Here is a 22,477-nt window from a genome sequence, read left to right as displayed (position 1 = left end):
GATAGTTTAGTCAAATTTAATAATCAGGTGAAATTTTGAAGGGAGTCCACAAGCTGCTTCTCACCCCTCCCTCCAGATCCAGTGAAAGGCCGGCTCTGCCTTGCATCCTCTCTGTCACCACCAGGAGCTTCCACAGCAAGTCCTGCCTTTGCCTCCACCAACTGCAATCTAATTAGGTGGCTTTTCTGGGATAAACTCCTGAGTCCCCTAGGAGACAGCGAGCTGCCCCAGGACGATCACCATGCTTTGCCCTTTGTCTCCTCTCCCCTGCCTCCCCGCAGCCTCTGTCAGGTGCTGACTGATAACAGGAACACTCCCTGAACTTCTACCATCCTGAATTCTAATCTCTCAAGCCATCCTGTTCCTCTTTCTCACTGGCAACCAGCAAAGGAGACAAGGTTTTCCAATCATTCCTCATCACCATCTTTACACGTGGATCACAAACTGGGAATTAGAAATGCCAGGTTCTCTCTCTCTCTCTCTCTCTCTCTCTCTCTCTCTCTCTCTCTCTCTCTCTCTCATTGTTCGGCCACTTGGTACGACAGTGCCTTGGTAAGTCTAACTTAACAGTCTGTGACATCACTTGGTAGTTCAGTGAGTAGTCAAGAAGGCTGTTTAGTGTGGGTTCCATGGAAAGCAGCTCCTAAGACAAGAATTTGGCTACAAGTCATGGGTGTGTGAAATGATCCCAGGAAGCAATGGTAAGGGATGAGCAAAGGGAGCCGTAGAAGGGGACAATCCAAGGAAAGGGTGAACGGGTGGTCTTAGTTTACTATAACATAAGACCGGTCTCAATCTAACATATATAAGACCAGGTCTTATATTAATTTTTGCTCCAAAAGACGCATGAGAGCTGATTGTTCGACTAGGCCTTATTTTCAGGGAAACATGGTTGTTCCAATGAGGGCAAAGAAATGAGGTTGTTTATCTTCCAGTTTCCACCTCTCACTGGTTCAAGGTCATTCCTGGGGCGTTATCTCCCCAGCACTTCTGGCACGCTCTGTAGACCCCACCTGCTCCCAAGTCAGAGAACGCCCTCAGCAGGGAGGTCCAGGCAGACAAGCGGTGCAGGCACATCCTCGGGTGACCCCAGGGGGGAAAGGGGATATAAGCAGGATCTTACAGTATCTTCTGCAAGAACTCTGCCCCAGGAAAACCCAGTACTGTGACAGAAACCTGTCTTTACACGTAGAGAATAAATTACACTTTCAAAGCACCGCCCACTGGCTCAGTTCAGGTTTCCCAACAGTCCTGTGATAGACACGGGGTCCTTATTCTTTGCCATAATTTACAAATGGGGGAAATGAAGTGTTTGCCCAAAGTTATATAAGTTCATGAACTTCGTATTACCAAAGACCTTGCCCCAGGGGCTTACTTTCATTAACAAAGCATGTCCTCCTTTAAAAGTATTTTATACTTTTCAAAGTTGATTTCCGTACATCTTCTCAGGCATTCGTCCGTGCACTGGTGTGGTCGGCTTTGCTGCAGTGACCCCATGCTCCGTGTCTGCCACTTTCTGGCCCCTCACAGTGCCGTGATGCCCAAATGCCCCTTCTGACAATTCCGCCTCTTTCAACCTCTACATTTCACCTTTTTTTTTTTTTTAATGTGAAATTATTTTCTGGGCACTAACAAGATTTTATTAATAAAAATCAAATTAAAACAGCAACCATGGACACACCATTTAAGCTGACCCTCCCGGTTCAATAGATTCGAGAAACACAATGAATCTTCATGGAGAATGACCTCAAGGCAAGGTTGTTGCCAATAAACATAAGTTTTTATCCTGATCAAAGATAATGGCTGGGTTCCAGTGCCCATTTTAGACATACTTTCCAAATTAATCTGCTTGCTCTGAGGTTGCACAGAGAGGAAACTTCTGTGAGGAAACGTTGATGAGGCTGGAAGATGCCAACAGAACAGATTCTGTAACAATTCCCCAGCCAGACATGGAACAAACTTTCTCTACAAAATGACTTGAAGTTCAGAGCCTTGAAGCAGAATGTAGCTGTGGCCCCGTTAATACCTTACGGTTCCAGGCTTATGATTTAGAAGTGCTTTATTCCGTGCCTTGGAGGGGATGGGATCCCTCCTGACCCCAGTGGGAGGGGCCTGGACCACAGCCCGGGTGTGGGAAGACCGGGAACAAGGTGGTGTCTCTCTTCCCTCTGCACAAGAGGCAGACTTTCCAACCCAGTGAATACAATAGGAGAATTCAAAGCAAGCCTGACTGAAGCCTGCCTTGTGCTCAAACCGCCTCCCAAATAAATGCCATCTGCAGATTCTGTTTCAGGGTTATTTGTTCTCTCTTCCAGACACAAACCCACCGGGGACGCTGAGTGCCTCCACTGAGCATTTGTGAAACAGAGTGTTGGAGATCAAGTCTAAAAGCCAGCCCTACAGCTTGCCAGCAATGTGACCTTGAGTAATTGCTTAACTTCAGGTTTCTCTGAGGGTCTTTAGGACCACCGCCAAGTGGTTAGCACAGGGCCTGGCACATACAATAATAAAAATATTATCATATTGCTGGGTCTTAAGTGGGCCCTCAGACATGCAAAGAGAGAAGGAAGCCAGCAGTAGCCCGCTGCAGATGGGTAGGCGGCAGTCTGAATAAGCAAGGGGCTTGACCTGGGCAGCCACAAGCTGAGCTGATCTTCACACGCACCTGCCAGAACTTTAAAAGTTTATATAGAGGCCTTAACTGGGTTCAGTCACTACACAGTCCAGATAGATGGTCTCAGCAACACCTTACTCTCTCAATGCTGTGTTGTTGGAACAGCTGCTAGTGCAGGAATAGTAGCCGGGATGAACGACTACATTGCAAGGACAGGGAGGGGGGAGGTACTTCCCGTTGCAGGATCCAGCTCTCCAGTCAACCGGTAGTTTCGTCCTTTCCATGACTTCCTTCAACACATATGCTGATCACTTCTGAGTTTTGGCTCTGTACTTGATATGCAATAAATTGTAGCAAATTCTAGCCACCTTCAACCTCAGAGGCTCTCCTGCTCAACCCTGTGCAAAGAGCACAGTCTAAGAGGAATTCTGTGAAATCCTTTGAGCTTGTAATAGTGCCTCAACGCCCATGGTTGCCCTCTATATTCTATGGGGACAGCCTCACAATGGATTCTTAAAGAACAAAATAGGTGGAATTAAGGGAAAGAATCCTTACATTCTTCTGCCCCTGTCCTGCCGAGACATACTGCTTTCTGCCCTATTCCCCCATGCCTCTGTCAATTGTCCCAGGAAGAAGGCAGAGTGTGCAAACCGCAGGAAGAAGTGTGTCACCATGGTCAGCAGCAAGTTTGACCTCTGCCTTGGCAGAAGTCTTCAGCAAATGACTTCACCCTGAGCCTGTTTCATCATTGGTAGGACGGGGCTAACAGCAGCTACCCCATAGGACTGAGATGAGGCCTATAAAGTGCTTAGCACAGTGCCTGACTCTATACGCACAAATACACTCATACATCCCAGGTGTGAGTATGTCTCGCACGTCGCTTTTGCTGGAGCCAATTCACTTCCTTCCAGTTTCACATCACTGTGTAATTTTCCACATCAAATGTATGGATTATCTCTACCTCACTGGCTGAGAGCTTTACCTTTCTGCTTACTTGTTCACATTGCATTTGGCTGGTGGTCATGGGACTGAAAAGCAAAGGATCACATTTCTGTTCTAGACTATTATCAACTTCCTGTGCAAGCACGGGTGATTTTCTCTTCTGCACAACCTGAGGACAGAATACTAGGTGTCTCCTAATTTTCCTTTCAATTTTCTGTCCTGAATAGGAAACAGAGAAAACCGAATACTGCACAGTTGCAACTCTTTCGAGCTTACAAAATACATTCATTCCACCTAATTTCTCTTCAAAAACCCATGGTGAGGCTGTCCCCACACAGTACAAAGGACAGCCATGTGCACTGCGGTGATGGGACTAGCTCAGACTTCCTAAACACACACAAGACAGCCGGACTCAATCCTAGGTTTACTGCGCCCCAACCCTATGCTCTATCTGTTTTATTCCTTTTATTAAAAATAATAAAAACTGGTTTGAAAGGCTATATAAAACCCACAGAACAAATCTTGGGCAAGCCTTCCTTTTCATAGATCAAGGACTGAGATGCCTCCAGATGACAAGTGACACCATGCAGGAGCTGTGGTATCATCTACGGAGATGTCTCATCAATGACAAGGCTCAAGACTACCTTTCCCAACGTAGAAGCATCTCAACATGCATAGAGGGCCCAAGCACCATTATCTTAAAGACCACTTCGGTCAAGTTACCTTGATGGCTTTAATACTTCTCTGAGAGGAAGCCATTTTGGAAAGGGTGTTTATTACCCTCCCCGCTCCCTTGTTTTCCTGAATACACTGCGCAGAACTGTGAAACTCCAATTTTTGCCAAGGCAATGTGTCTAGAGCAGGGGTTCTCAAACTTTATATGCACTAGAATCGCTAGGGGCTTATTAAAACAGATTGCTGGGCACTGAGGTGAGGCCCAAAGTATTTGCTTTTCCAACAAGTTCCCAGATAGCGCTGAAGCTGCTGGGCTGGCAATCACACTTGAGAGCCACTGGCTACAGGTAGTAGCCATGTTCAATCCCTCCCTGAAGTCTTGTTCTCCTTTCTTTTTATGAGGTGAAGGGAGACAGGTGGCTCTCTTCCCCACCACGCACACCCAGAATCCTACAAATAGAAGTGGGGATGGGTTGCTCGCCATCTCAACAGAGAAATAATGAAGCATGTGAATTTAGCCTCAAACCATCCACAAGTAATAGAAGTGAGCTTTGTGGGATACTGAAAGGCTAAGACAGATTACATGGGGAATCTGAGGGTTTCTCTGTCTTCTCCTAAATGGTTCAAGAAGCAGCACTTAGATATTTATAAAACTTTTTTACAAGTAAATTTGAAGATGGTGAAAGTTTTCAGGTGATAAACACCTGAATATATGAATTAGCTTCTTGGTCAACTCCAGCAAGACACTCCCTGTCCCTAGCAGCTTCATTCCTCCCTGAACACAGTGACCATATAACCTATGATCCAAACTTAGACTCTTCTGAGAGTCCAAGGGGGCGTTATTAATTATGAAGGGACGGTTGCAGGCGAACAAGAGTCTAGGTATAGGATCACCCCACCAACAAAGACCCCAGAAAGAAGCAAGGAGAAAGGTTATCTGCATTGCTCTTGCCTTATGCAGCCACCTCACGTCTACAAAATTCTGTATCTTAGCTTCGTAAGTTGAGGACTTTCAGCAGGCCTTTGAGGGTGTGTCTGTCTGTATGAGGTCTTTTCCTTCTAATTGTCAACCAACCTGCAATATAAAGTGACAAGATGTGTTCCCATGAGGCTGGGCATTGACTTTGCTCCCTCGTTTATTCCAATCCCTTTCATGTCACAAGTAGCTTTTACACTAGTATCAAGCCACTGACAGCGGCAACGCTGGCTTGTTTTGCTATATGCTTTCCTTAATATGGATATGGCAATGAACCTGACATCCAAGGCTGCCTCAGATGCCCATTGCCCCACGGTCCTCATCAAAGCCTTGCTTCAAGATTTCATCCGGGCTTAACTCAGAGGACCAAGGTCAGCCTTCTCCCCACAATGCGGTGCCTCCGGCTCCAGGAAGGAGTACCTGGAAAAGGTCCTTTCATTACCTTCTTTTACCTCGGTCAGAACACATGAACTGGCAGCCGACAAGACAGAAATGGCCCAGAGAGGCAGTTTATACGATCCATAGTTTGTTGTCCCAACATGTGAAAATTGGGTGTTTTCATATAAAAAAAAATCATTATTTCAGACAAAAATGGACATTTTTGTGTTTCAATCAGAGGATCCGACACGAGGCCTGCCCGTGTGTAAAGGAAGGGAGGCAAGCAAGAGTTGGAGAAGAATGGAGTCATGAAGGACAGAAGAGGAGCCAGGTCGGCTGCGGGAACTAAAGGTGCTACAGCAGCATCTCAAGTGAGGCCAGGCCGTGGTGCCGACGTCACGGACGTTGTGGCCGACAGGTAAGAAAATACCTCCGTTTTTGTCAAGCCAGTATGTTAGGATTTTACTAGATACACATGGAGAAGACAGACTGCAAATGTTAAAAAAAGGAATGAATAGGACTAAAATTAGGGAGCACAGGACTAAGCATTAAGAGAGTAGGCTTCAAAATCAATACCCACTTGAAGAGAGAGAGTCTATAAAAGTTTGAATTTTGCTGTGGTGAGGTTAGGTCATGTGGGGGCAGCAAGAGAGCTGCTCAAGCAAAAGAAAGGACGAACGGCATAGTCATGGCAGCAACATCCCGGAGAAAACCAGAGGGGTTAGAGCAGAGAACCGATGGCCGGTCTTGGGTGCCAGGTTCACAGCCAGGGCATGCACACAAAGGGCACGGGCGGCATCGCCAGGCACGTGTTTACAACCCTTTCCAGAGAGCACGCCCTTGTGAGAAAGCTGCATTGGGACGCTTTTGAAGGACACAGAAAATAGTGCTCTCATCATATACTTGTCTTACTTCTCAACAAAGTAAACGAATATTTTTTGAGCAATTATTATGAACTAGTAGGAAAAACCCAACACTTCAGTACATATTTTTATAAACTTAAATATATAAAAATACAACAGGAGCTCCAAGTTTGAAGGGGCCCAAAGAATATGACTAATGTTAATATGTACTAAGAAGAACAATAGCTAAGATAGAGATATCTACATTTCCAAATTCTTGAGCAAATTTGAAGAGCTCTGCATCAATAATAAAATCATGCACTGCAGGTTCATAAATTTATGTAAGACAATTTCTTATATGCATTTTAATAATGTTCTATGGAAAGTCAAGCACGCACAATTATTTGTATAATGAATTATGTAGGGAACTTTTAACTACGAATGCAAGACATCAAAAACAGATTCATTTTTTGGTTTATTAAAACAAAACTACACTTCTGTGCTTCTTACAATACATTAACAGGCATAAAAATCAATCAGTGTGTCCAAATAAGTGTCACTCACAAAATCACACAGTGTTATTTCACAGTACTTTGTACTAATTCTTCTTACAACAATTTAATGTTTCTTTGTACAACGGGCAAATAGTTTAACACCTTCCATCAAGACATTTCAGAGCTTTAGGTGTTTAGAAATCAAATCAAGTCTCTTTCAAATGCAATCATTAGTTTGTATTAAACTAAAATGCCAAATGCCAAGTCTCAAGTTTCCAAAAAAAGTGTTTTAAAAAACAGACTTACATCCCAATTAAGTCTTACAATCTTCAATGATCAGTCCTGTCATTTCTAAACACTAGAACTATCTGTGGATAAAAATCTACATTCAATTGTGCCAACTTTTTCTTCTAGGTTGGAATTAAAATCTTAATTATTTACCCCAGTTAATCTTTGTGTTAATTTTGCTACTTTCAGTGAAAAACCCAGGATCGTTGACAGCTGATCTTCCCATCAATGGAAAGAACTCTGACCACCTATATTAGTTTTCTGTGCTTAATGTCTCCTGGGGAGAAAATATACATCCATTGAATATAACATTTGATTGTACAAAATGCATACAAATTCTGCCTCAGTGCCATCTGTTATTTTGTCCCCTTAAAGAACTACCTAGTGTTTCCCAAAATCTACTTTATGGGATACTACTATGAGAGGTTCATAGATGTGCCAAAGGGGAAAAGGTCCCCGGGTCACATGTTTGGAAACGGCGTTAGTACTGAACCCTCACTGACTTAAAGTGCACTGTGAGTTTCTAGGAAAGAGGATCCACGTCAAATTTACTTCACCAGCAACACTTCTCCTACAAAACACCTATGAACATCTCACAGAGCACTCCGATTACGTGGAGAACTATGGGAAATGCTTTTCCCCTTCAAGTGACTGCAAATCCCGCCTCTGAGCTTGGATTCATTGCAATCCCCCAAGTATTTTCTCCACTCACGCCCATGACTTCAAGAGACTTAATAGAGCTGAGAAGGAAGACTCACAGAACTTTCTCCATTACTAGTTCTACACATGTCACACTAGGTCTTTTTTCCCTTTGTTTTTCTTAAAATTTAAAAGAGCAAAAATCCCTTCCCCTCTTCTGAATTATTTCGGACATTCTCATTTTGAAAGAGTGCAGTTTCATATTGCTTATTATTGGGTTTTTTGTTTGTTTTTTTAACTTGACTCCCAGTCTTCCCCGGGAGGGCCTGCACTTCAGTTTTAGAGAAATGCAATAAACTGTAATAAATTATTTACAAGCACCTAGTTTGTTTAATCTTACATGGAAGCCATTCGCTTTTGGAAAACAATGAGAATAAATCTTTAAGCAAAACAGTGCTATCTGGAAGCTTTATTGTGATGACGTATGTTGTTTTCAGCAACGAGGCACTAAGAAAGAGTTGTGTTAGAATGAACTCAAGGGTCAGCTTGTCTGGATGAGCATAACTTTGGTTGAGATTTTTTTTCCTTATAAAAGGTTTTCAAAGCACCAGTTAATTACAAAAAGCATGCATATTTATTCTCACAGTGAGTTAAGTGGCCAGAGAGCTCATGAACCATACATTGCATTTCTCAAAGCATCTGATTAGATTTCTAGAAAACAAACCAACGGAAAGGAAAATAAAGCCAGCGCAGCCACTGCTCCCTGCTCAGGCTGGCAAAGCAGCAGCTCAGAAGTCGTGAGCCGGGCAGCAGTACCCACTAGGACGTCAGCTTGACCTTGACGTTCCAGATCACTACACAGAGCTGGAGTAATCCTTGGTCTTTCATTTAGAGGATGCACAAAAGAGACTAGTGAAATGTCTGCTGGCCTAGATAAGGAACAACAAGGGGAAAATGAGCCTCCCAAACACAGAGCTGCAGCCAGAAGAAGCAAAGTTCTTCCACCCAAGTTAGTAAAAAGGAGCGCTCCAAGGTGAGGGTCCCACTCAACCTCAACACTCCAACATAGACAATGGCTTAATGGTGCATGAGTTCCTAGGAAGAATGGGGAACTTGAGGAGTGGGAGATCACAACTGCACAGCATCACTGCTCTGAGTTTCCCACGAGATGTTTCATGCAATGTGAAATATCAATCAGTAGCCTTCCCTCTCTGAACACACAGAGTATTCATGAGATACTATTAGTGTTTAAAATCCAAGCTTATGAAAGTACAAACTTAATTCTCAGTACTTTTATATTAAATTCAAGGAGTATTGCAATATTCATCAGGAAAAATTCCTCACTCCATAATATCATGGAGAGAAGGAACAATGAGCTGTTAGAAAAATGTTTTAATATTACATGATCTGTAAGAAATCACAATGATCACAATTAACTAACACGTATGCTCTCTGCTCACAAAAAGGCACCTACCCATTATGGACAGACAAGTTTTCATAATTATTTGCTGCTACATAGCATCAGGGTTTAGGTATATCACCCATGAAATTTGTAAAGAACCATGTTTTTCCCTCAAAGCTAAATATCCATAAATGCCTCCGATCATTTACCAATCAGTAGGGCCACCACAGGTATTGCACAGGTTGTACACTGCACAACTCAAGTGGGTACCAGTCACCTGGACTAGGTGCAGTGCACAACCTGGACGCAGTACACAACACCCTGGGGTCAGAAGCCTGCAGCCAGAGCACTTTCTGCTAATAGTCTAAGGCCAAGCGAACCAAGCTAGGACAGTGGTTATTTGGTTGGTGGAGCTCTAAGAAACAGCTGTACCTGTGAAAGGCAGGTACCATACAAGGGGTGGGAAGAGGTACAGACATAAAACAGAAGTTGTTCTTAAGTACTTGCTGGTCATTTAAAACTCAATGGCACTTTTTTGTATGAGCAAACTGTTTCAAAGTCGGTTTTCTGGCCAAGTTTAGCTTGAATTCTGCCAGCCAAATTTACTTCCTGGTGTTAGCTGTTTGATCCCATTATCTCTATTCCTGACCTAAACTAATGTTGTGTTTTCATGTAGCGCTTAACACGCTGTCTAAGTCTGACTTGAAAGGACAGCACAGTGATACCTGGCTGTGATGCACCAGCCCATTCTTTTGTAAAGCACTTTGGGATGAAAGGTGTTCCCATTTAAAAGTTAGCTACTATTGACAAAGATAAAACTGGAAAAAAAAAAACAAATAAAAAACACAGCAAATGGATAACTCAATTACTTTTACAGGAAGCATTAACTGTTAATCAGAAAACATACCAATAAATTCCCCGACTGCACTAAGTACACTAGACAAGATTCAGTTCTGGAATACAACTAATGACATTTCTGTGTCCTTCACAGTAATTAGTCCTTAACAGTTATACTTAAAAGGTAAATCTTTAATAAACTCGAAAATAATTTTTTGAGATTTCATTTTGTAATCTATTGATTAGGCAATGCAAATGGAGGCTGAGGTCCCCCCACAGGGTTCTCTGTAGGCTGCTGTGTCATCTCAGAGTCGGGATGGTCACAGATCCATGGAGGGGAGAAGGCACTTGTCTTCCAGGAGGTCACATCAGGACAGGTCTGGCCTGACCACACAACAGCACCTTCAACTCTCGAGCCCGAGGATGGCCCCCGAGGGACCCGTCCCGTGCCCTTCACTTGCCAGAGGTGCCACACATCACCTACAGCACCACAAAACTCAGAATATATTCTAGGAGTTTTTGCCGGTTGCACTGAGGTAGGAAAGTGCTGCTGAGCTCTAAAACAGACACTCGCTTTTGTTTGGTCTCTTTGAAAACCTAGAGAGAAAGTTTAGATTAAATTAAACACAAACAAGAAAGAAAGGGACATTTCTGTCACCAACCCTGACCTGTGTCCTAGACCCCAAGAAGCAGTAAGGCATATAAAACCATAGCATGGCTTTAAGTACATATCCATGTGGGTTTCTGCGTGCAGCATGGAGAAGTTATGGGTGCAGGTGTGGGGTTTCTCAGGTGGAGTTCAACCAGTATACTACACATTAAAATTTATGTTAGCGTAAAGTTACAAATAGTCCCGTACAAAGACCACTAGTACCTCCATGGAAGTCATGTCCCACATGATACATGAACGTAAAGTGTACCTGAGGATACTTCTAACAATATCGGTAAAAAAACAAGAAAATAACTGAAAATCATATGGCATAATTAACATCCCTGCCAAACTGTAGCAGCAACTTGAAACACATTGACACCTATTATATATAAACAGTTTTGGAATGAAGATGAATACCAGGAAAATTCTGGAACATTCAAGTAAATCTATTCAGATGGGCCTCACCTTCAACATGCCCCACCCACCCCCAGAAATGTGATCACGATTAATCCAGCAGAAACTGCTTCTCTCAGGGTCCACCCCAACACAAAGGTGGCTCAGGTAGACTAGATCTAAACAGAAAGAGAACAGAAGTGAACGTTTATACCACAAGTAGTAGACACTTACCCCAATATCCTTAAACATTTTCACAGCGTTCTTCACAAGACAGTATGTGGCACTCTCAGCTGCAGAGAAAGAATAAGACCCTGTCAAGTGTTTAGACCCAGCAAAGCCCCAATATCCCCAGTAAGGGAGTGTGGACACTGAGAAGAGAATTAGAGCACGTCAGCAGACTGGGGTCGAGCTCCATTTCTGGTGACCCGTGAGGTGTGAAATGATTTGCTGTTTCTTTAAACCTACTTTGTTATCTTTTATGAAAAAAGAAAAAAAAAGGAAGAGAAGGAGAAAGGGATAAGGAGAGAGCTAGAAAGCGGGTTGGGGGAAGGGGGAGAATACTTAAAACATCCATCTTGAAAGGTTTTCGTGTGAATCAAATGAGAGCGTGTGTAAAAATTTTTTTAAACCACAGAGTAAAGCACACAAGATTTCTACAGCAGTGGAACCAGAAAGAGCACAAGTCTAGAGGCCAGAAAAGAAGAGTTCTAAACTCAGGTTTGTCCAATAACTAGCTGTGTGACCTGGGACAGTTTCCTCATCTATAGAGTGAGATGACGTTACCTCTAGGCATCGATCTAGAGCCGATCTGTGTATATCTCTAGAGGGAGGTCATCGCTAGATCCCTTACGTATGTCAAAATTATTGATTCAAAGTAGTTTCAGACCTAAACCATAGCTGTATAAAATGTTACTCCCGCCCCAATCACACTCTTACACGTAAAGAACAGATAACACCAAGTGCCAGCCAAGATGTGGAGGGGCTGAAACTGACGCTGCAGGTGGGAATGGACCACTTAGGAACCACTTGGCAGTGCCTACCGAAGCCGCATGTGCCATGCCCTGTGACTGGGCAATTCTCTAATAGGTGTACACCCAACATGATGAGTACATGTGTTCACCCAAAGACATAGTCAAAGTGTTCATAGCAGCATTATTCTTAGGAGCTCTGAACTGCAAACAACCCAAATATCCATCAACAGCAGGACAAATAAACAAAATGCGGTAAATATTTATACAATGGATGACTACCAAGCAGCAAGGATAAACAAACAACTACATACAACGTGCATGATTCTCACAAATCATGAAAAATGAAAAAGGCCAAATATAAGAGTATTTAGCTGTATCACTCAATTTATGTAACATACGAACACAGGTAATAGTAGGAATCTACAGAGTGAGAGGTGGTCAGGATAATTTTGCAATTTTCTCCCCCCGGATTTTCTACAATTAGCAGATTCCTGCAACTGGAAGAGTCATAGCTTTTCAAAGCCAAACTAGTGAGATTACATACCATACACTGCAACACTTCTTTCTGTCCTGCTTATTAGGTATTTGTGCAGCTTCTGCAGGTATTCCGGCTCCGGAACAGGGCCACTGAAGTTGTGAACGAAGATGGCAGCAGAGCTATAGGCCTCCAGCAAAGGGCCCAGGAGCCTCTGCAAGAAGGTGATGAACTGCTGGTGCTCCTTGGATTGGCTCACCTGGGAGAGCAAGAGCGGGAGGCAAAGTCACGGAGAAGGGCCAGAAGAAACAACATGCTGACAGAGGAACTTCCTCGGGGAAACAGGAACTTGAGAAGATGGCCTCCCACTGACTGTCACTACACAGGAGCAGCCTACGGCTCTGTGTGCACGGAATCTCTGTTGAAAACTCTTGTTGGTTTTAAAATGCATTCTTTACTGTAATCACTTGTATAGTATTTGAGGTTTGCGTTCATTGAGCAGCTGCCTAAAAGAAACTGCTGTACTAGAATGGCATAATTAGGACATGTTGTCATCACTGAAAACAGCTGCTCCCAAGGTTAGACCCTCCAGGGTTTGAAGGCTGGCTCAAAGCACTCAAGTGTGCAAAAAAGTCACATGGCAAGACCACCAATCATCTCAGCCCTTCCCAGTCCCCACTTCCTGCCACCCCACATGTCCTTCCGCCCACAGTCCGGCAGAGTAGGGAGTGATGGTGGTAGTGATGGAGTGCTTTGTGGCAGGGGCTCTCACTGTACCCACTCAAAACACACATATTCAGATAAGCCCCTGTGGACAGTGGAAGAAAGATCACTGCCCCATCTCAAAACCAGTAATACCCAAAATAGAAAAACTTCGAAGTGTCATTTGGAATCTCCAGAAGCTATACCTCCTGACTGTGTGTGTGTGTGTGTGTGTGTGTGTGTAAACTAGGCGTGTTATCCCACTGCAGAGAAAGTAATCCACTTAGTGCATTCAGAAAAGATGGGTCATTATTACTAACATAAAATTACAAATTAGACAAAACTGATTTTTCTAAATCAGGGACATTCGAACTTCTAAAAACCTAAATTTTCCCCTGTACTAGGATTTGTTGTCATTGAAGGCAAAGAATTCTCAATGTATGAAATTTGGGGAGGGATGACAAGACTGAGAACGACTCAAAAAGAGCAACCAGGCCAATGACAGCTCAATATTAATTTCTCTGCCATAGCTCGTGTGCTACTGCCTTGCTTTGGTGATGACTGAACAAAAATACTGCCCCTTTAGGCGTGAGTGCAGGTGTGGGCAAACAGATTTGTAGCTGTGCATTCTGATGAGGGTCACACAAGGTGTCACCCTGAACACTCACTTTCCTCAAGCCTCAGACTCTTGTTTCCTGTTCCATTCATTTACACTCAGCCTGAACAATTTAAGGTGCCAAATTCTGCTCAGACAGTGTGTCTTTATTCACGAGGTAGAAAGCACCACAGCTGGTTTGTGGGTGCTGCAGATATGACTACGTCACCAGAGAACCAGCTTAGCAGAACCTCGTTAACCTCATCTCGGTGGCAACATAAACCTCCACTCATCACTGTAACGTCCACCGGAATTCTTCACCAAAGTACCTTCAGGTAGCAATCTCGCTGCTCCTCACCAAAATCACTGTCTTCGTCTTCTTCATCACTTCTCCAAGACAAAGGTTCAGGAAGCTTCTTGTCCCACTGCTGCTCAGCAAGACCAGGACTAATGTCTTCCTGATCATCTTGCTGTGCCAAGGAGACGACCAACAGTAAACAAATGTGCACAGGCACACAGACACCTGCCAGCTGGACCCCAGCCAGGGTACTTTTCTTTCCTTCCCTTCCCCACTCTTCTCTGTCTAGCCATTTACAATGTCAATCCACTTCCTTTTCCAAACTCAAAATCACTCAGGAGACAGCAGGGAAGGAAAGAAAAGGGTGAGAGGAGAAGAGCTACCAGACACATCAAATAAAAATATCTTCCGTCAACTCCCCTAAATTGGTATCTGCTTTCCCAGGCCATACCCTCTATACCAAAATCTACCAAATTTAAAACAAAATCTCTGAAGTGAGAAGTGCACGTGTGCAAGCTACAAGCACACTGAGAGGTGAAACATCTCATCTTAGACGGCCTCCTTCCAGGTGCCATGGAATTAAGTCCAGCTATGTTGTAGAGAACACCTGTTACACGAAAGGAACCTGAATATTAAACAATCCCAAAAGATGTTTACTCTCCCCACTCTGATTTTTCTCTTCTCTTCATTTGGACTTGACTATATATCAAATGTAATTATTTGGTTAAAACAATTGGCAGAAAACATAAGGAAATGAAGAGCAAGAAACTAAACAAAGGCAAATAAAGGAAATCGATTCCTCTTACCTCTGCCACTATGAGAATGCCATACTGGATAAACCTTCCTACAGTTTCATGGCAAATTTGGTAGAATGTCTGGCAGGGCTGAAAAGACAAGACATTTAAAAGTCAATGTCACTATTCTACAACTCTTTTTTAACAAACAGAAAACACGGTACACGGTAGCTACCAAATACCTCCATAATATCACCCACCTCACTCCACTGGGCACGTCCTACAATTTCCAGTGCCCACCCTCCTGATAAGTATGCATAGTCATGGGCACAGCCACAGAAGAGACCTTGATGACCTGAGTGGCAGAACCACTGCAAAGGGTGCTCCTGAGCTCGGTCATCCCCTCAGTGGAGCAAGGCCTCGGAAGGGCTGCCTGTCAGGCCCCACCACCTGTTTCTTTCTCTCTATAAGACAATTTCTCCGCAAAAGCTATTGTATAGTAAATATTGTACATAAAAGTGGTGAATGAGGAAACACAATATTCAAATAACTCAATAAAGACCCAGGAAAAGGAAAAGGGCAATCTTGGGAGCCTTACCTACCCTATCCCCTCCCACTCTGAACCCCAAGATTCATGCAAAACAGATTCCCCAACAGAGCCACCAACATACCATCTACAAAGAGCTCCATGGAGGAGGGCTGTGCTCACAATACATGTGCTCATAAATGTTCTGGGACACAGTCATGTAAGTGGAAGAGAATACTAGACTTTAAATATGAATTTGATTCATTGATGATTTTGAGACTAAAACATCTTTCTACTGCTTTATATGCCTCATTATAAATGTCTACAAATACTTAAATATGACATAAATGCTCATTAGTACTGCTGGACCTTAGTTTCCCTGTTTACAAAGTAAGAAAGGTTGAGCAGATGATTTTTAAGACCATTTCTGATCCTTATCTTCTGTGGTTCTATCATCCATGCGTTGGCGTGTCAATGATTTACAAACTTCTGACCCAGTGCCTTATGTGCAATAAGAGTTCCATAACCTTGGATCTGACTCACGGAGAACATTGAGCAATCTGTCCTAGCACACCTCTTAGTTGCATGAAGGATTCACTGGAGCAGTGACTCTGACAGCAAACCCAGAGAGTAAGCAACATATTGGTTTGGGGGTCACTGAGACCTAGGAGCAGAATGTAAAGCTTCAACAATGGACCAAAAACTCTCTAAGAGAAAAACAAAGGTGGTTTATTTTCGTAACAATGCTCAAGTAAAAGAGAACAGGCAACACCAAAGAGTTGTTACTTACGAGAGAGATGGTACCTTCATTGGAGAGTAGATAGCACAGGCTAGCAGCCTTTCGCACCAGCTGCTCCTGGCTGATCAAGTTGGGGGACACGCCAGCAGGCCCCCCAGCACCCCTCTTGTTCAGAACTGCATAAAGGCTGCAGGCTGAGGAAATAAAAGCACCAATGAAGTTGGCAGCCTCAGAACGCCAATAAAAACATCCACTGGCTCAGATAACTTGGGTTACCTTAACAGATTGTTAATACATCAAAAATAATTATGTGCATTCACTGGAGATTTAAGTGAACCCCTCAGGATTCACTTCTCATGAGGCCATGTGATCCCAGCTCCATCAAACACCTTCCTCAGGGGCTACAGTGCCCTCTGCTCCTTCTCCTGTTCCCTCTTGATCACAAATGAGCCCCCTGCACTCACTTCACTGCCATGTGTACGTCTCGTCTCACTTAGATTTTCAGCTCCTGGATAGCAACAGTTCACCTTCCTCCTTAGTCATAAGTGTAATACTGTGCATACAGTAACTCAGTAACTACTTGTTGAATTACTGATATAAAAATAAGCTATAAATAATGATACAGCAGATTATATTTCTATTTGAAAACTAAATATGTAGCAACACATTCCCTTAAACAATGGCCTGTCATCCAAACTGAAGTAGATACCACTATATGTTTTAGGCCCCTTTATTTTCTATGGAAGTATTTCAGGCCCCAACATACCTATGATGGCCTCCAAGATAAAAACATGGAGTACCCCGTTGCTGTAGAAGTTAAGTTCAAAGACTGATGGGACAGTTGTGCTGGGAGTAATAAAAAACTCGTCATTCCTGCTGGTGTGGGTGATTGTGACGCAATTTCCCAGCAGCTGTATGGCATGCATGACTACATCTTCTGAATTTCCCGAGAAACCCAGGTCAAAATCGCGAGCCAGGACTTCCTCCTTCATCGCAAAGAAGTCCTCCACCAATGTAGAGAGATCAATTCCCTAGAGAAAGACAGAAATGGTCTTGTGACAATGGAAAACTTACTTCCCAAAGGCCCAGAGGCCAGTCCAAGGACTTTTTTTTCCCCCCTGGCTTTCCTGCAGCTCCCTGTCAGCACATAAAGAAAAAGGGGCAGAACGCCAATGCAGAGAAAGTGAAAAAAATGGTTAAAAAGCTGGTCCCCCGGGAATGTCAAGATACTGATATTCCACATCCAGAGAAGACTCTAGCTTTAACACGTGATATGAGCATGTAAGATCACAAAGGGAAGAAGCCACCATCTTAAACTAAGAAGCATTTATTTTTGGCAAGAATTTCTCTCATATAATATTTATCTGACAAATATTTAGTGGCACCGTTTGGTGTTGAGAAGATGGCTGTGAGTGAGACAGACGTGGCATCTCCCATCATAGCACTTAGACAAGTGCATTGTGGGAAGGTGGAATGTGGTCCTAAATACAAGTCAAATAGCTTAGAAACCATTAGCTATCAGAATATATATTGCGGGGCCGACCCGATGGCTCAGTTGGTTAGAGCATGAGCTCTGAACAACAGGGTTGCCAGTTCGATTCCCACATGGGCCAGTGAGCTGCGCCCTCCACAACTAGATTGAAGGACAACGACTTCGAGCCGATGGGCGCTGGAGAAACACACTGTTCCCCAATAAAATAAAATAAAATTTAAAAAAAAAGGAAAAGAATTGATGGTAGAAAGTTCTTTAAAAAAAAAGAATACATATTGCATGTCAATGAAATACGTCTTATTTATGTTAAGTATATTAGTCAAAGAATGCCTTACTATTTTTATATATTAAAGTCTCTGAGGTATTTTTTTTCACGTAGATATCTTCTTCCATTATGTTTGTAAGCACCTATGCTCAGTGTGTTTAGCTTATATTACTGTTTATGTCACAGTACTAGCCAGGAGTGGGCCAAATCTCTCAGTGAGTAAGTATCGAACCAGCTGACAAAGCATTTTCATGCTTACTATTTAACTCCAGGTGACACTGCAGACATACCTGCCTGTGCCTGTAGAGGAGCAGGCAGGCCACGATGTGTGTTGACATAATGGCACAGGATTTACTAGCAGCTGAAAGGCAAACACAAAGCTTTAGTTGTACATTTTGAAAATATAGCTGAAACTTTTAAAGTACCTAAATCTTAAATAGGACTACTTAAAACTATAAAAGTCCTCTACGTTTCCCATAACTGTGATTTACCAAAGGGAAGTCACAACATTATACCACGTTCTGGGCCAGTGGAACCTCATTAGAGATCACTATTCATCATATAACAGAATTCATTCTACGACAGGTCCACCTTCAATCCGGGCCAATGGAATTTAGTTACTGAATGACCAAGAGACACCTTTCTGGAACAACCAAGACCTACAGTCTGAGCCTGTTCTACACGCTCTACAGGGTGTCCCATTGTGTTTCTTCACTTGTTCCTGTTGGCACTGCACTGTCACTGCACATTCTATGCTCCTCCCACAGCTATTCCCCAGTTAAAACAAAGCCACAGAGGGTAGGAAGGAGTGGATTCCAAGTCAGAAAATCTGGGCTCAAAAGCTAACTTCTACATGGACTAATTTCATGACTTGGAGGAAATTACTTCAATTCCCAGGCCTCAGCTTCCTCACTGGTAAAATGAGAACACCGCCTATGGTAGTGTATTGGCCTGTGTGAAAATGAAATGGATTAGCCTGCCACAGGACCCATAGTAATGGTACTCAATATATTTGTATTTCCTCTTTTCAACTGGGCCCAGAGGTAGGTCAGATGTAAAAAGGAAGGGGACAGAAATACATTTGAGAATGACTACAGTCCATAAACCAGTACTCTGAATTTGTAGAAAATTATAATCATATAAATAAAACATGAGAACATCTATGAAATAATCTGGAATAAAGGCACCATGTGAGTTTTCTGAGATGATAGTGAATTCATGAATACTTCATTCACAGGTGATGTTGTCTCCAGTGTTTAAAAAACAAAACAGTACCAAGTACCATATATGTAGTCACTAAAAAGAAAATGTATAGAGTCTTTTAAAAACATGAATAAGTATTTGTGTTACCAATGGAAAACAGCATGATATAACACTGTAAAAATTATTTTTAAGACTAGACAGCAATGCTCCTGGTTACTTGGGTAGTGGGTTTTATCTCTATTTTCCAACTTTTCAACATCAAGGATGTATTATTTTTAGCATCCAGAAGTGAAGCATGAACGAGAGATACAATCAGATGTGCTGAAGAAAGAACGTTCTGGCCCAGAGGAAAGCAGGAGTAGAAGCAGCTGGAGTGGAAAGAGTGAGAAGAGGTGAGGAAACGCCACACAACAGTGTCAGCAGGAAGTGCTGAGACCTGACTGGGGAGGGGGCACAGGGAATGGCGAGGTGATCCCAGCGGGCTGTGCACCAAGGGTCTCCGCTGCTGCCATGGCATGATGAAGGGGCCTCCACAACAACACAACACTGCAATCTGGAGCTTAAGGACGGCTAATGCTGCCCTCAACTCACTCGGCTCTGGGTCACGCCCACTGAAATTACGTATCCCTCCCCTTACCCCTGAGACGAGCATAAGCTCTAGTGCAGAACCATTAGCTAATATGTACTGCCCACAGCTAAAACAAAGCTTTACATATAATAATGGCCATGGCGTCAGAGGGGAAAGGAACATGCAACTATAAACCTAAATGCTGTACCATAAGTTAGTTCAAGGAAACAAATTCATGAGCAAAAGAGGCAACAAATCACTTTAGCAATACTATTTTTTTCAAAGAGTAAGAACTGTCACATGAGCATCTACTGATTATCAGGCACTGTGTGAAATGTTTTCCTCAATTACCTCAGACCCCCACAGCCTCACCTTCTTGCTAAAAACTGACTTATCACCACCTGTGTATCAGGTGATATAATAGAACCAGAAGAGGGGCAGGACTACAGCAGATTCCAAAACCTGTATGGTTGGCATGACACCATGCCAAACCTGAATTGTGAAGCTAGAAAGTTTGCTGTTCTACTTACTGAAGAGAATGTGCTCAGCCAGATTTGCAATCAGTCTTCTTCGGAAGGACTCATCTGTTACATTTGTGGACTCATTAGTGGACGTGTCTGTACCTTCATCAGCAGCATCATTGGGTCTGAAAAGTTTTTTTTTTAAAAATTAGACTTCTACAACCCCACTCTTTTACAAAGCAAACTACCATGTTTCCTCGAAAATAAGACCTAGCCAGACCATCAGCTCTAAAGCATCTTTTGGAGCAAAAATTAATATAAGACCCGGTCTTATTTTAATATAAGACCAGGTATAATAGGATAGGATATGATATGATATGATATGATATAATATACCAGGCATAATATAATATAATCCTGGGTATAATATAATATAATACTGGGTCTAATATTATATAATATAAGACCCGGTCTTACATTAATTTTTGCTCCAAAAGACGCATTAGAGCTGATGGACCGGCTAGGTCTTATTTTCGGGGAAACGTGGTATATGGGCCTAAGGTATAAATGTATTAGATACTTTATATAACTACATATTCTAAATTTAAACCACAAATAGATTATTTCTATTGGTTGTTTTCCTCCATAATACACTTTATTATGTTTAATATACTCTCCTGGCCAAAATGTGAAAATGTGTTATTTAGTTATAACTAAATAGTCTGTTGGTACATCACTTCCAAAACCCACTGGCCAAAAAAATGCATAAAGCAAGATACCTCATTTTAAAACATTCATGAAAATATGACACTTGAACCCATTAAAGAGGGACTTACTATTCAATTTGCTAAGTTACAATTCGAATTCTGAACAATTCACACAGAAAAACTCTTTTATACATTACATTTATGTACAATATGCATAACCCAAGCTACTATCAAGAATAATTCAGTTCAAACATTCAAAAGCATAAATCAAATAAGAACTCCTAAATGATTCACAAAATCAAAGAGAATTTGTAATTCAAATAATCAAAAACCTCTGAAACTATGAAAACACATCACTTCAAGACCAAGAGAAAAGTTACTCGTGTGAGAAAGTGAAAACAAGAACATGCACGTTCTTCTTAAAGTGAACCTATTTATCTATGCAATATACGAAACAGTAGATATTCGGTCGTTTCACTAGTATAAGAAAGTTCCCCAGATCTTACCGTGAAGGAAGTATAGCTGGTAACAGTGCTTGCTCCAGAGAAAGGGGAGCAGACACAGGCTTCTGACTTTGACTTTCTAAATATTCCTAGGAAAAAAAAACAGAAAACAATCATTTACTCCTATTGTCTCACTTACATAAACATATATAAAATATACTTGATCTTCAAAAAGGGAAAAGGGAGTTGTTTTATAAAATGAGCCAGGCTACAGAGCATGAGAAGTGCTTTGTATACCTAGTCTAGCTTCAGAAGTCTGCAATGACTCATAGAATATTGTCAGGCATGAAATCTAAGAACTGAAAATGCAAAGAACAGGACAATGCTTTAGCAAAATCATATAAAAATTAAAGAAAAATATTTAACTTTTGTCACACCTTCACGAAATTATTTGACATTCCCAATATTATTATTAGTGACAATTGACATCACCATGCTTTTTAAAGGAAATGTGACAACCTGAGGGTCACATAGTATTCAAAAGAATCTCAATCCAACAGCAAACCATAACAAGATAGAGAAGCTGTCCAATATTTTGAGGGTATTTTTTGTTTTGTTTTTTAAGAAAGAAATGACAAGGTTCCTAAAAGTTGAAAGCACTTATGACCAGAAAGCATCTAGCACAGCAGTTAGAATCTTTTAAAGCAAAACCAAGAAATGGAACAGAAGGAGAAGCAGGACCTCTAATCCGTATCCGTAGGTTCCTGACGCCCTTGCCCATCCTTCTTTTTCTCCTTTACCAATTCAAAAATCTTAAGGATTTAAAACTGCCAAGACATCAGGGTCCCACCAGTCCCCGGCTTCTCCAGGAGGACGTCACTGGCTGCTGGAATTTATGGGTCCTGGATTCCACTCAGTAGGCCAGAGCATCATCCTAGGTTGTCATTTTTTTTTTCTGTTTCGGGTATGCCCAGTTTTATTTCATTCTTCCACTCCCCGCAGGCCCCGCCCCTGCAGTACACCAAAGCCATGCCTCTCCCACTGTCCCACTTCCTGCCCCAATCTCCGGCCTGTCCTATTCTCCCAGGTCCCCACAGCTTCCGGGCACCTAACCCTGTACCCTGAACTGCCATGACTTTGGGAAGCATGCTTAAGCACTTTCT

General features: G+C 42.4%; 1 protein-coding gene across 4 annotated transcripts in view; it reads right to left on the bottom strand.

Moving 5' to 3' along the window:
• Positions 1-6,885: 6,885 nt before the first annotated feature.
• Positions 6,886-22,477, bottom strand: part of GPAM (glycerol-3-phosphate acyltransferase, mitochondrial) — a 61,298-nt gene continuing 45,706 nt past the window's right edge. For all 4 annotated transcript variants that reach the window (XM_019725134.2, XM_019725135.2, XM_019725133.2 and 1 more), the window contains exons 12-21: positions 21,378-21,463; positions 20,234-20,349; positions 18,223-18,293; positions 16,942-17,206; positions 16,227-16,369; positions 14,983-15,060; positions 14,208-14,348; positions 12,651-12,840; positions 11,367-11,425; positions 6,886-10,684 (exon numbers count right to left, since the gene is read on the bottom strand). In XM_019725134.2, the coding sequence (XP_019580693.2) occupies positions 10,568-10,684; positions 11,367-11,425; positions 12,651-12,840; positions 14,208-14,348; positions 14,983-15,060; positions 16,227-16,369; positions 16,942-17,206; positions 18,223-18,293; positions 20,234-20,349; positions 21,378-21,463 (1,266 nt within the window). In that variant the 3' untranslated portion in view covers positions 6,886-10,567. The remainder of the gene's footprint in view (positions 10,685-11,366; positions 11,426-12,650; positions 12,841-14,207; positions 14,349-14,982; positions 15,061-16,226; positions 16,370-16,941; positions 17,207-18,222; positions 18,294-20,233; positions 20,350-21,377; positions 21,464-22,477) is intronic.

Source organism: Rhinolophus sinicus, linkage group LG07 (genome assembly GCF_036562045.2).
Source record: "Rhinolophus sinicus isolate RSC01 linkage group LG07, ASM3656204v1, whole genome shotgun sequence".
Lineage (NCBI taxonomy): Eukaryota > Metazoa > Chordata > Mammalia > Chiroptera > Rhinolophidae > Rhinolophus > Rhinolophus sinicus.
The sequence above is the reverse complement of the archived record's forward strand: the minus strand, read 5'-3'. Positions and strand labels throughout refer to the sequence as shown.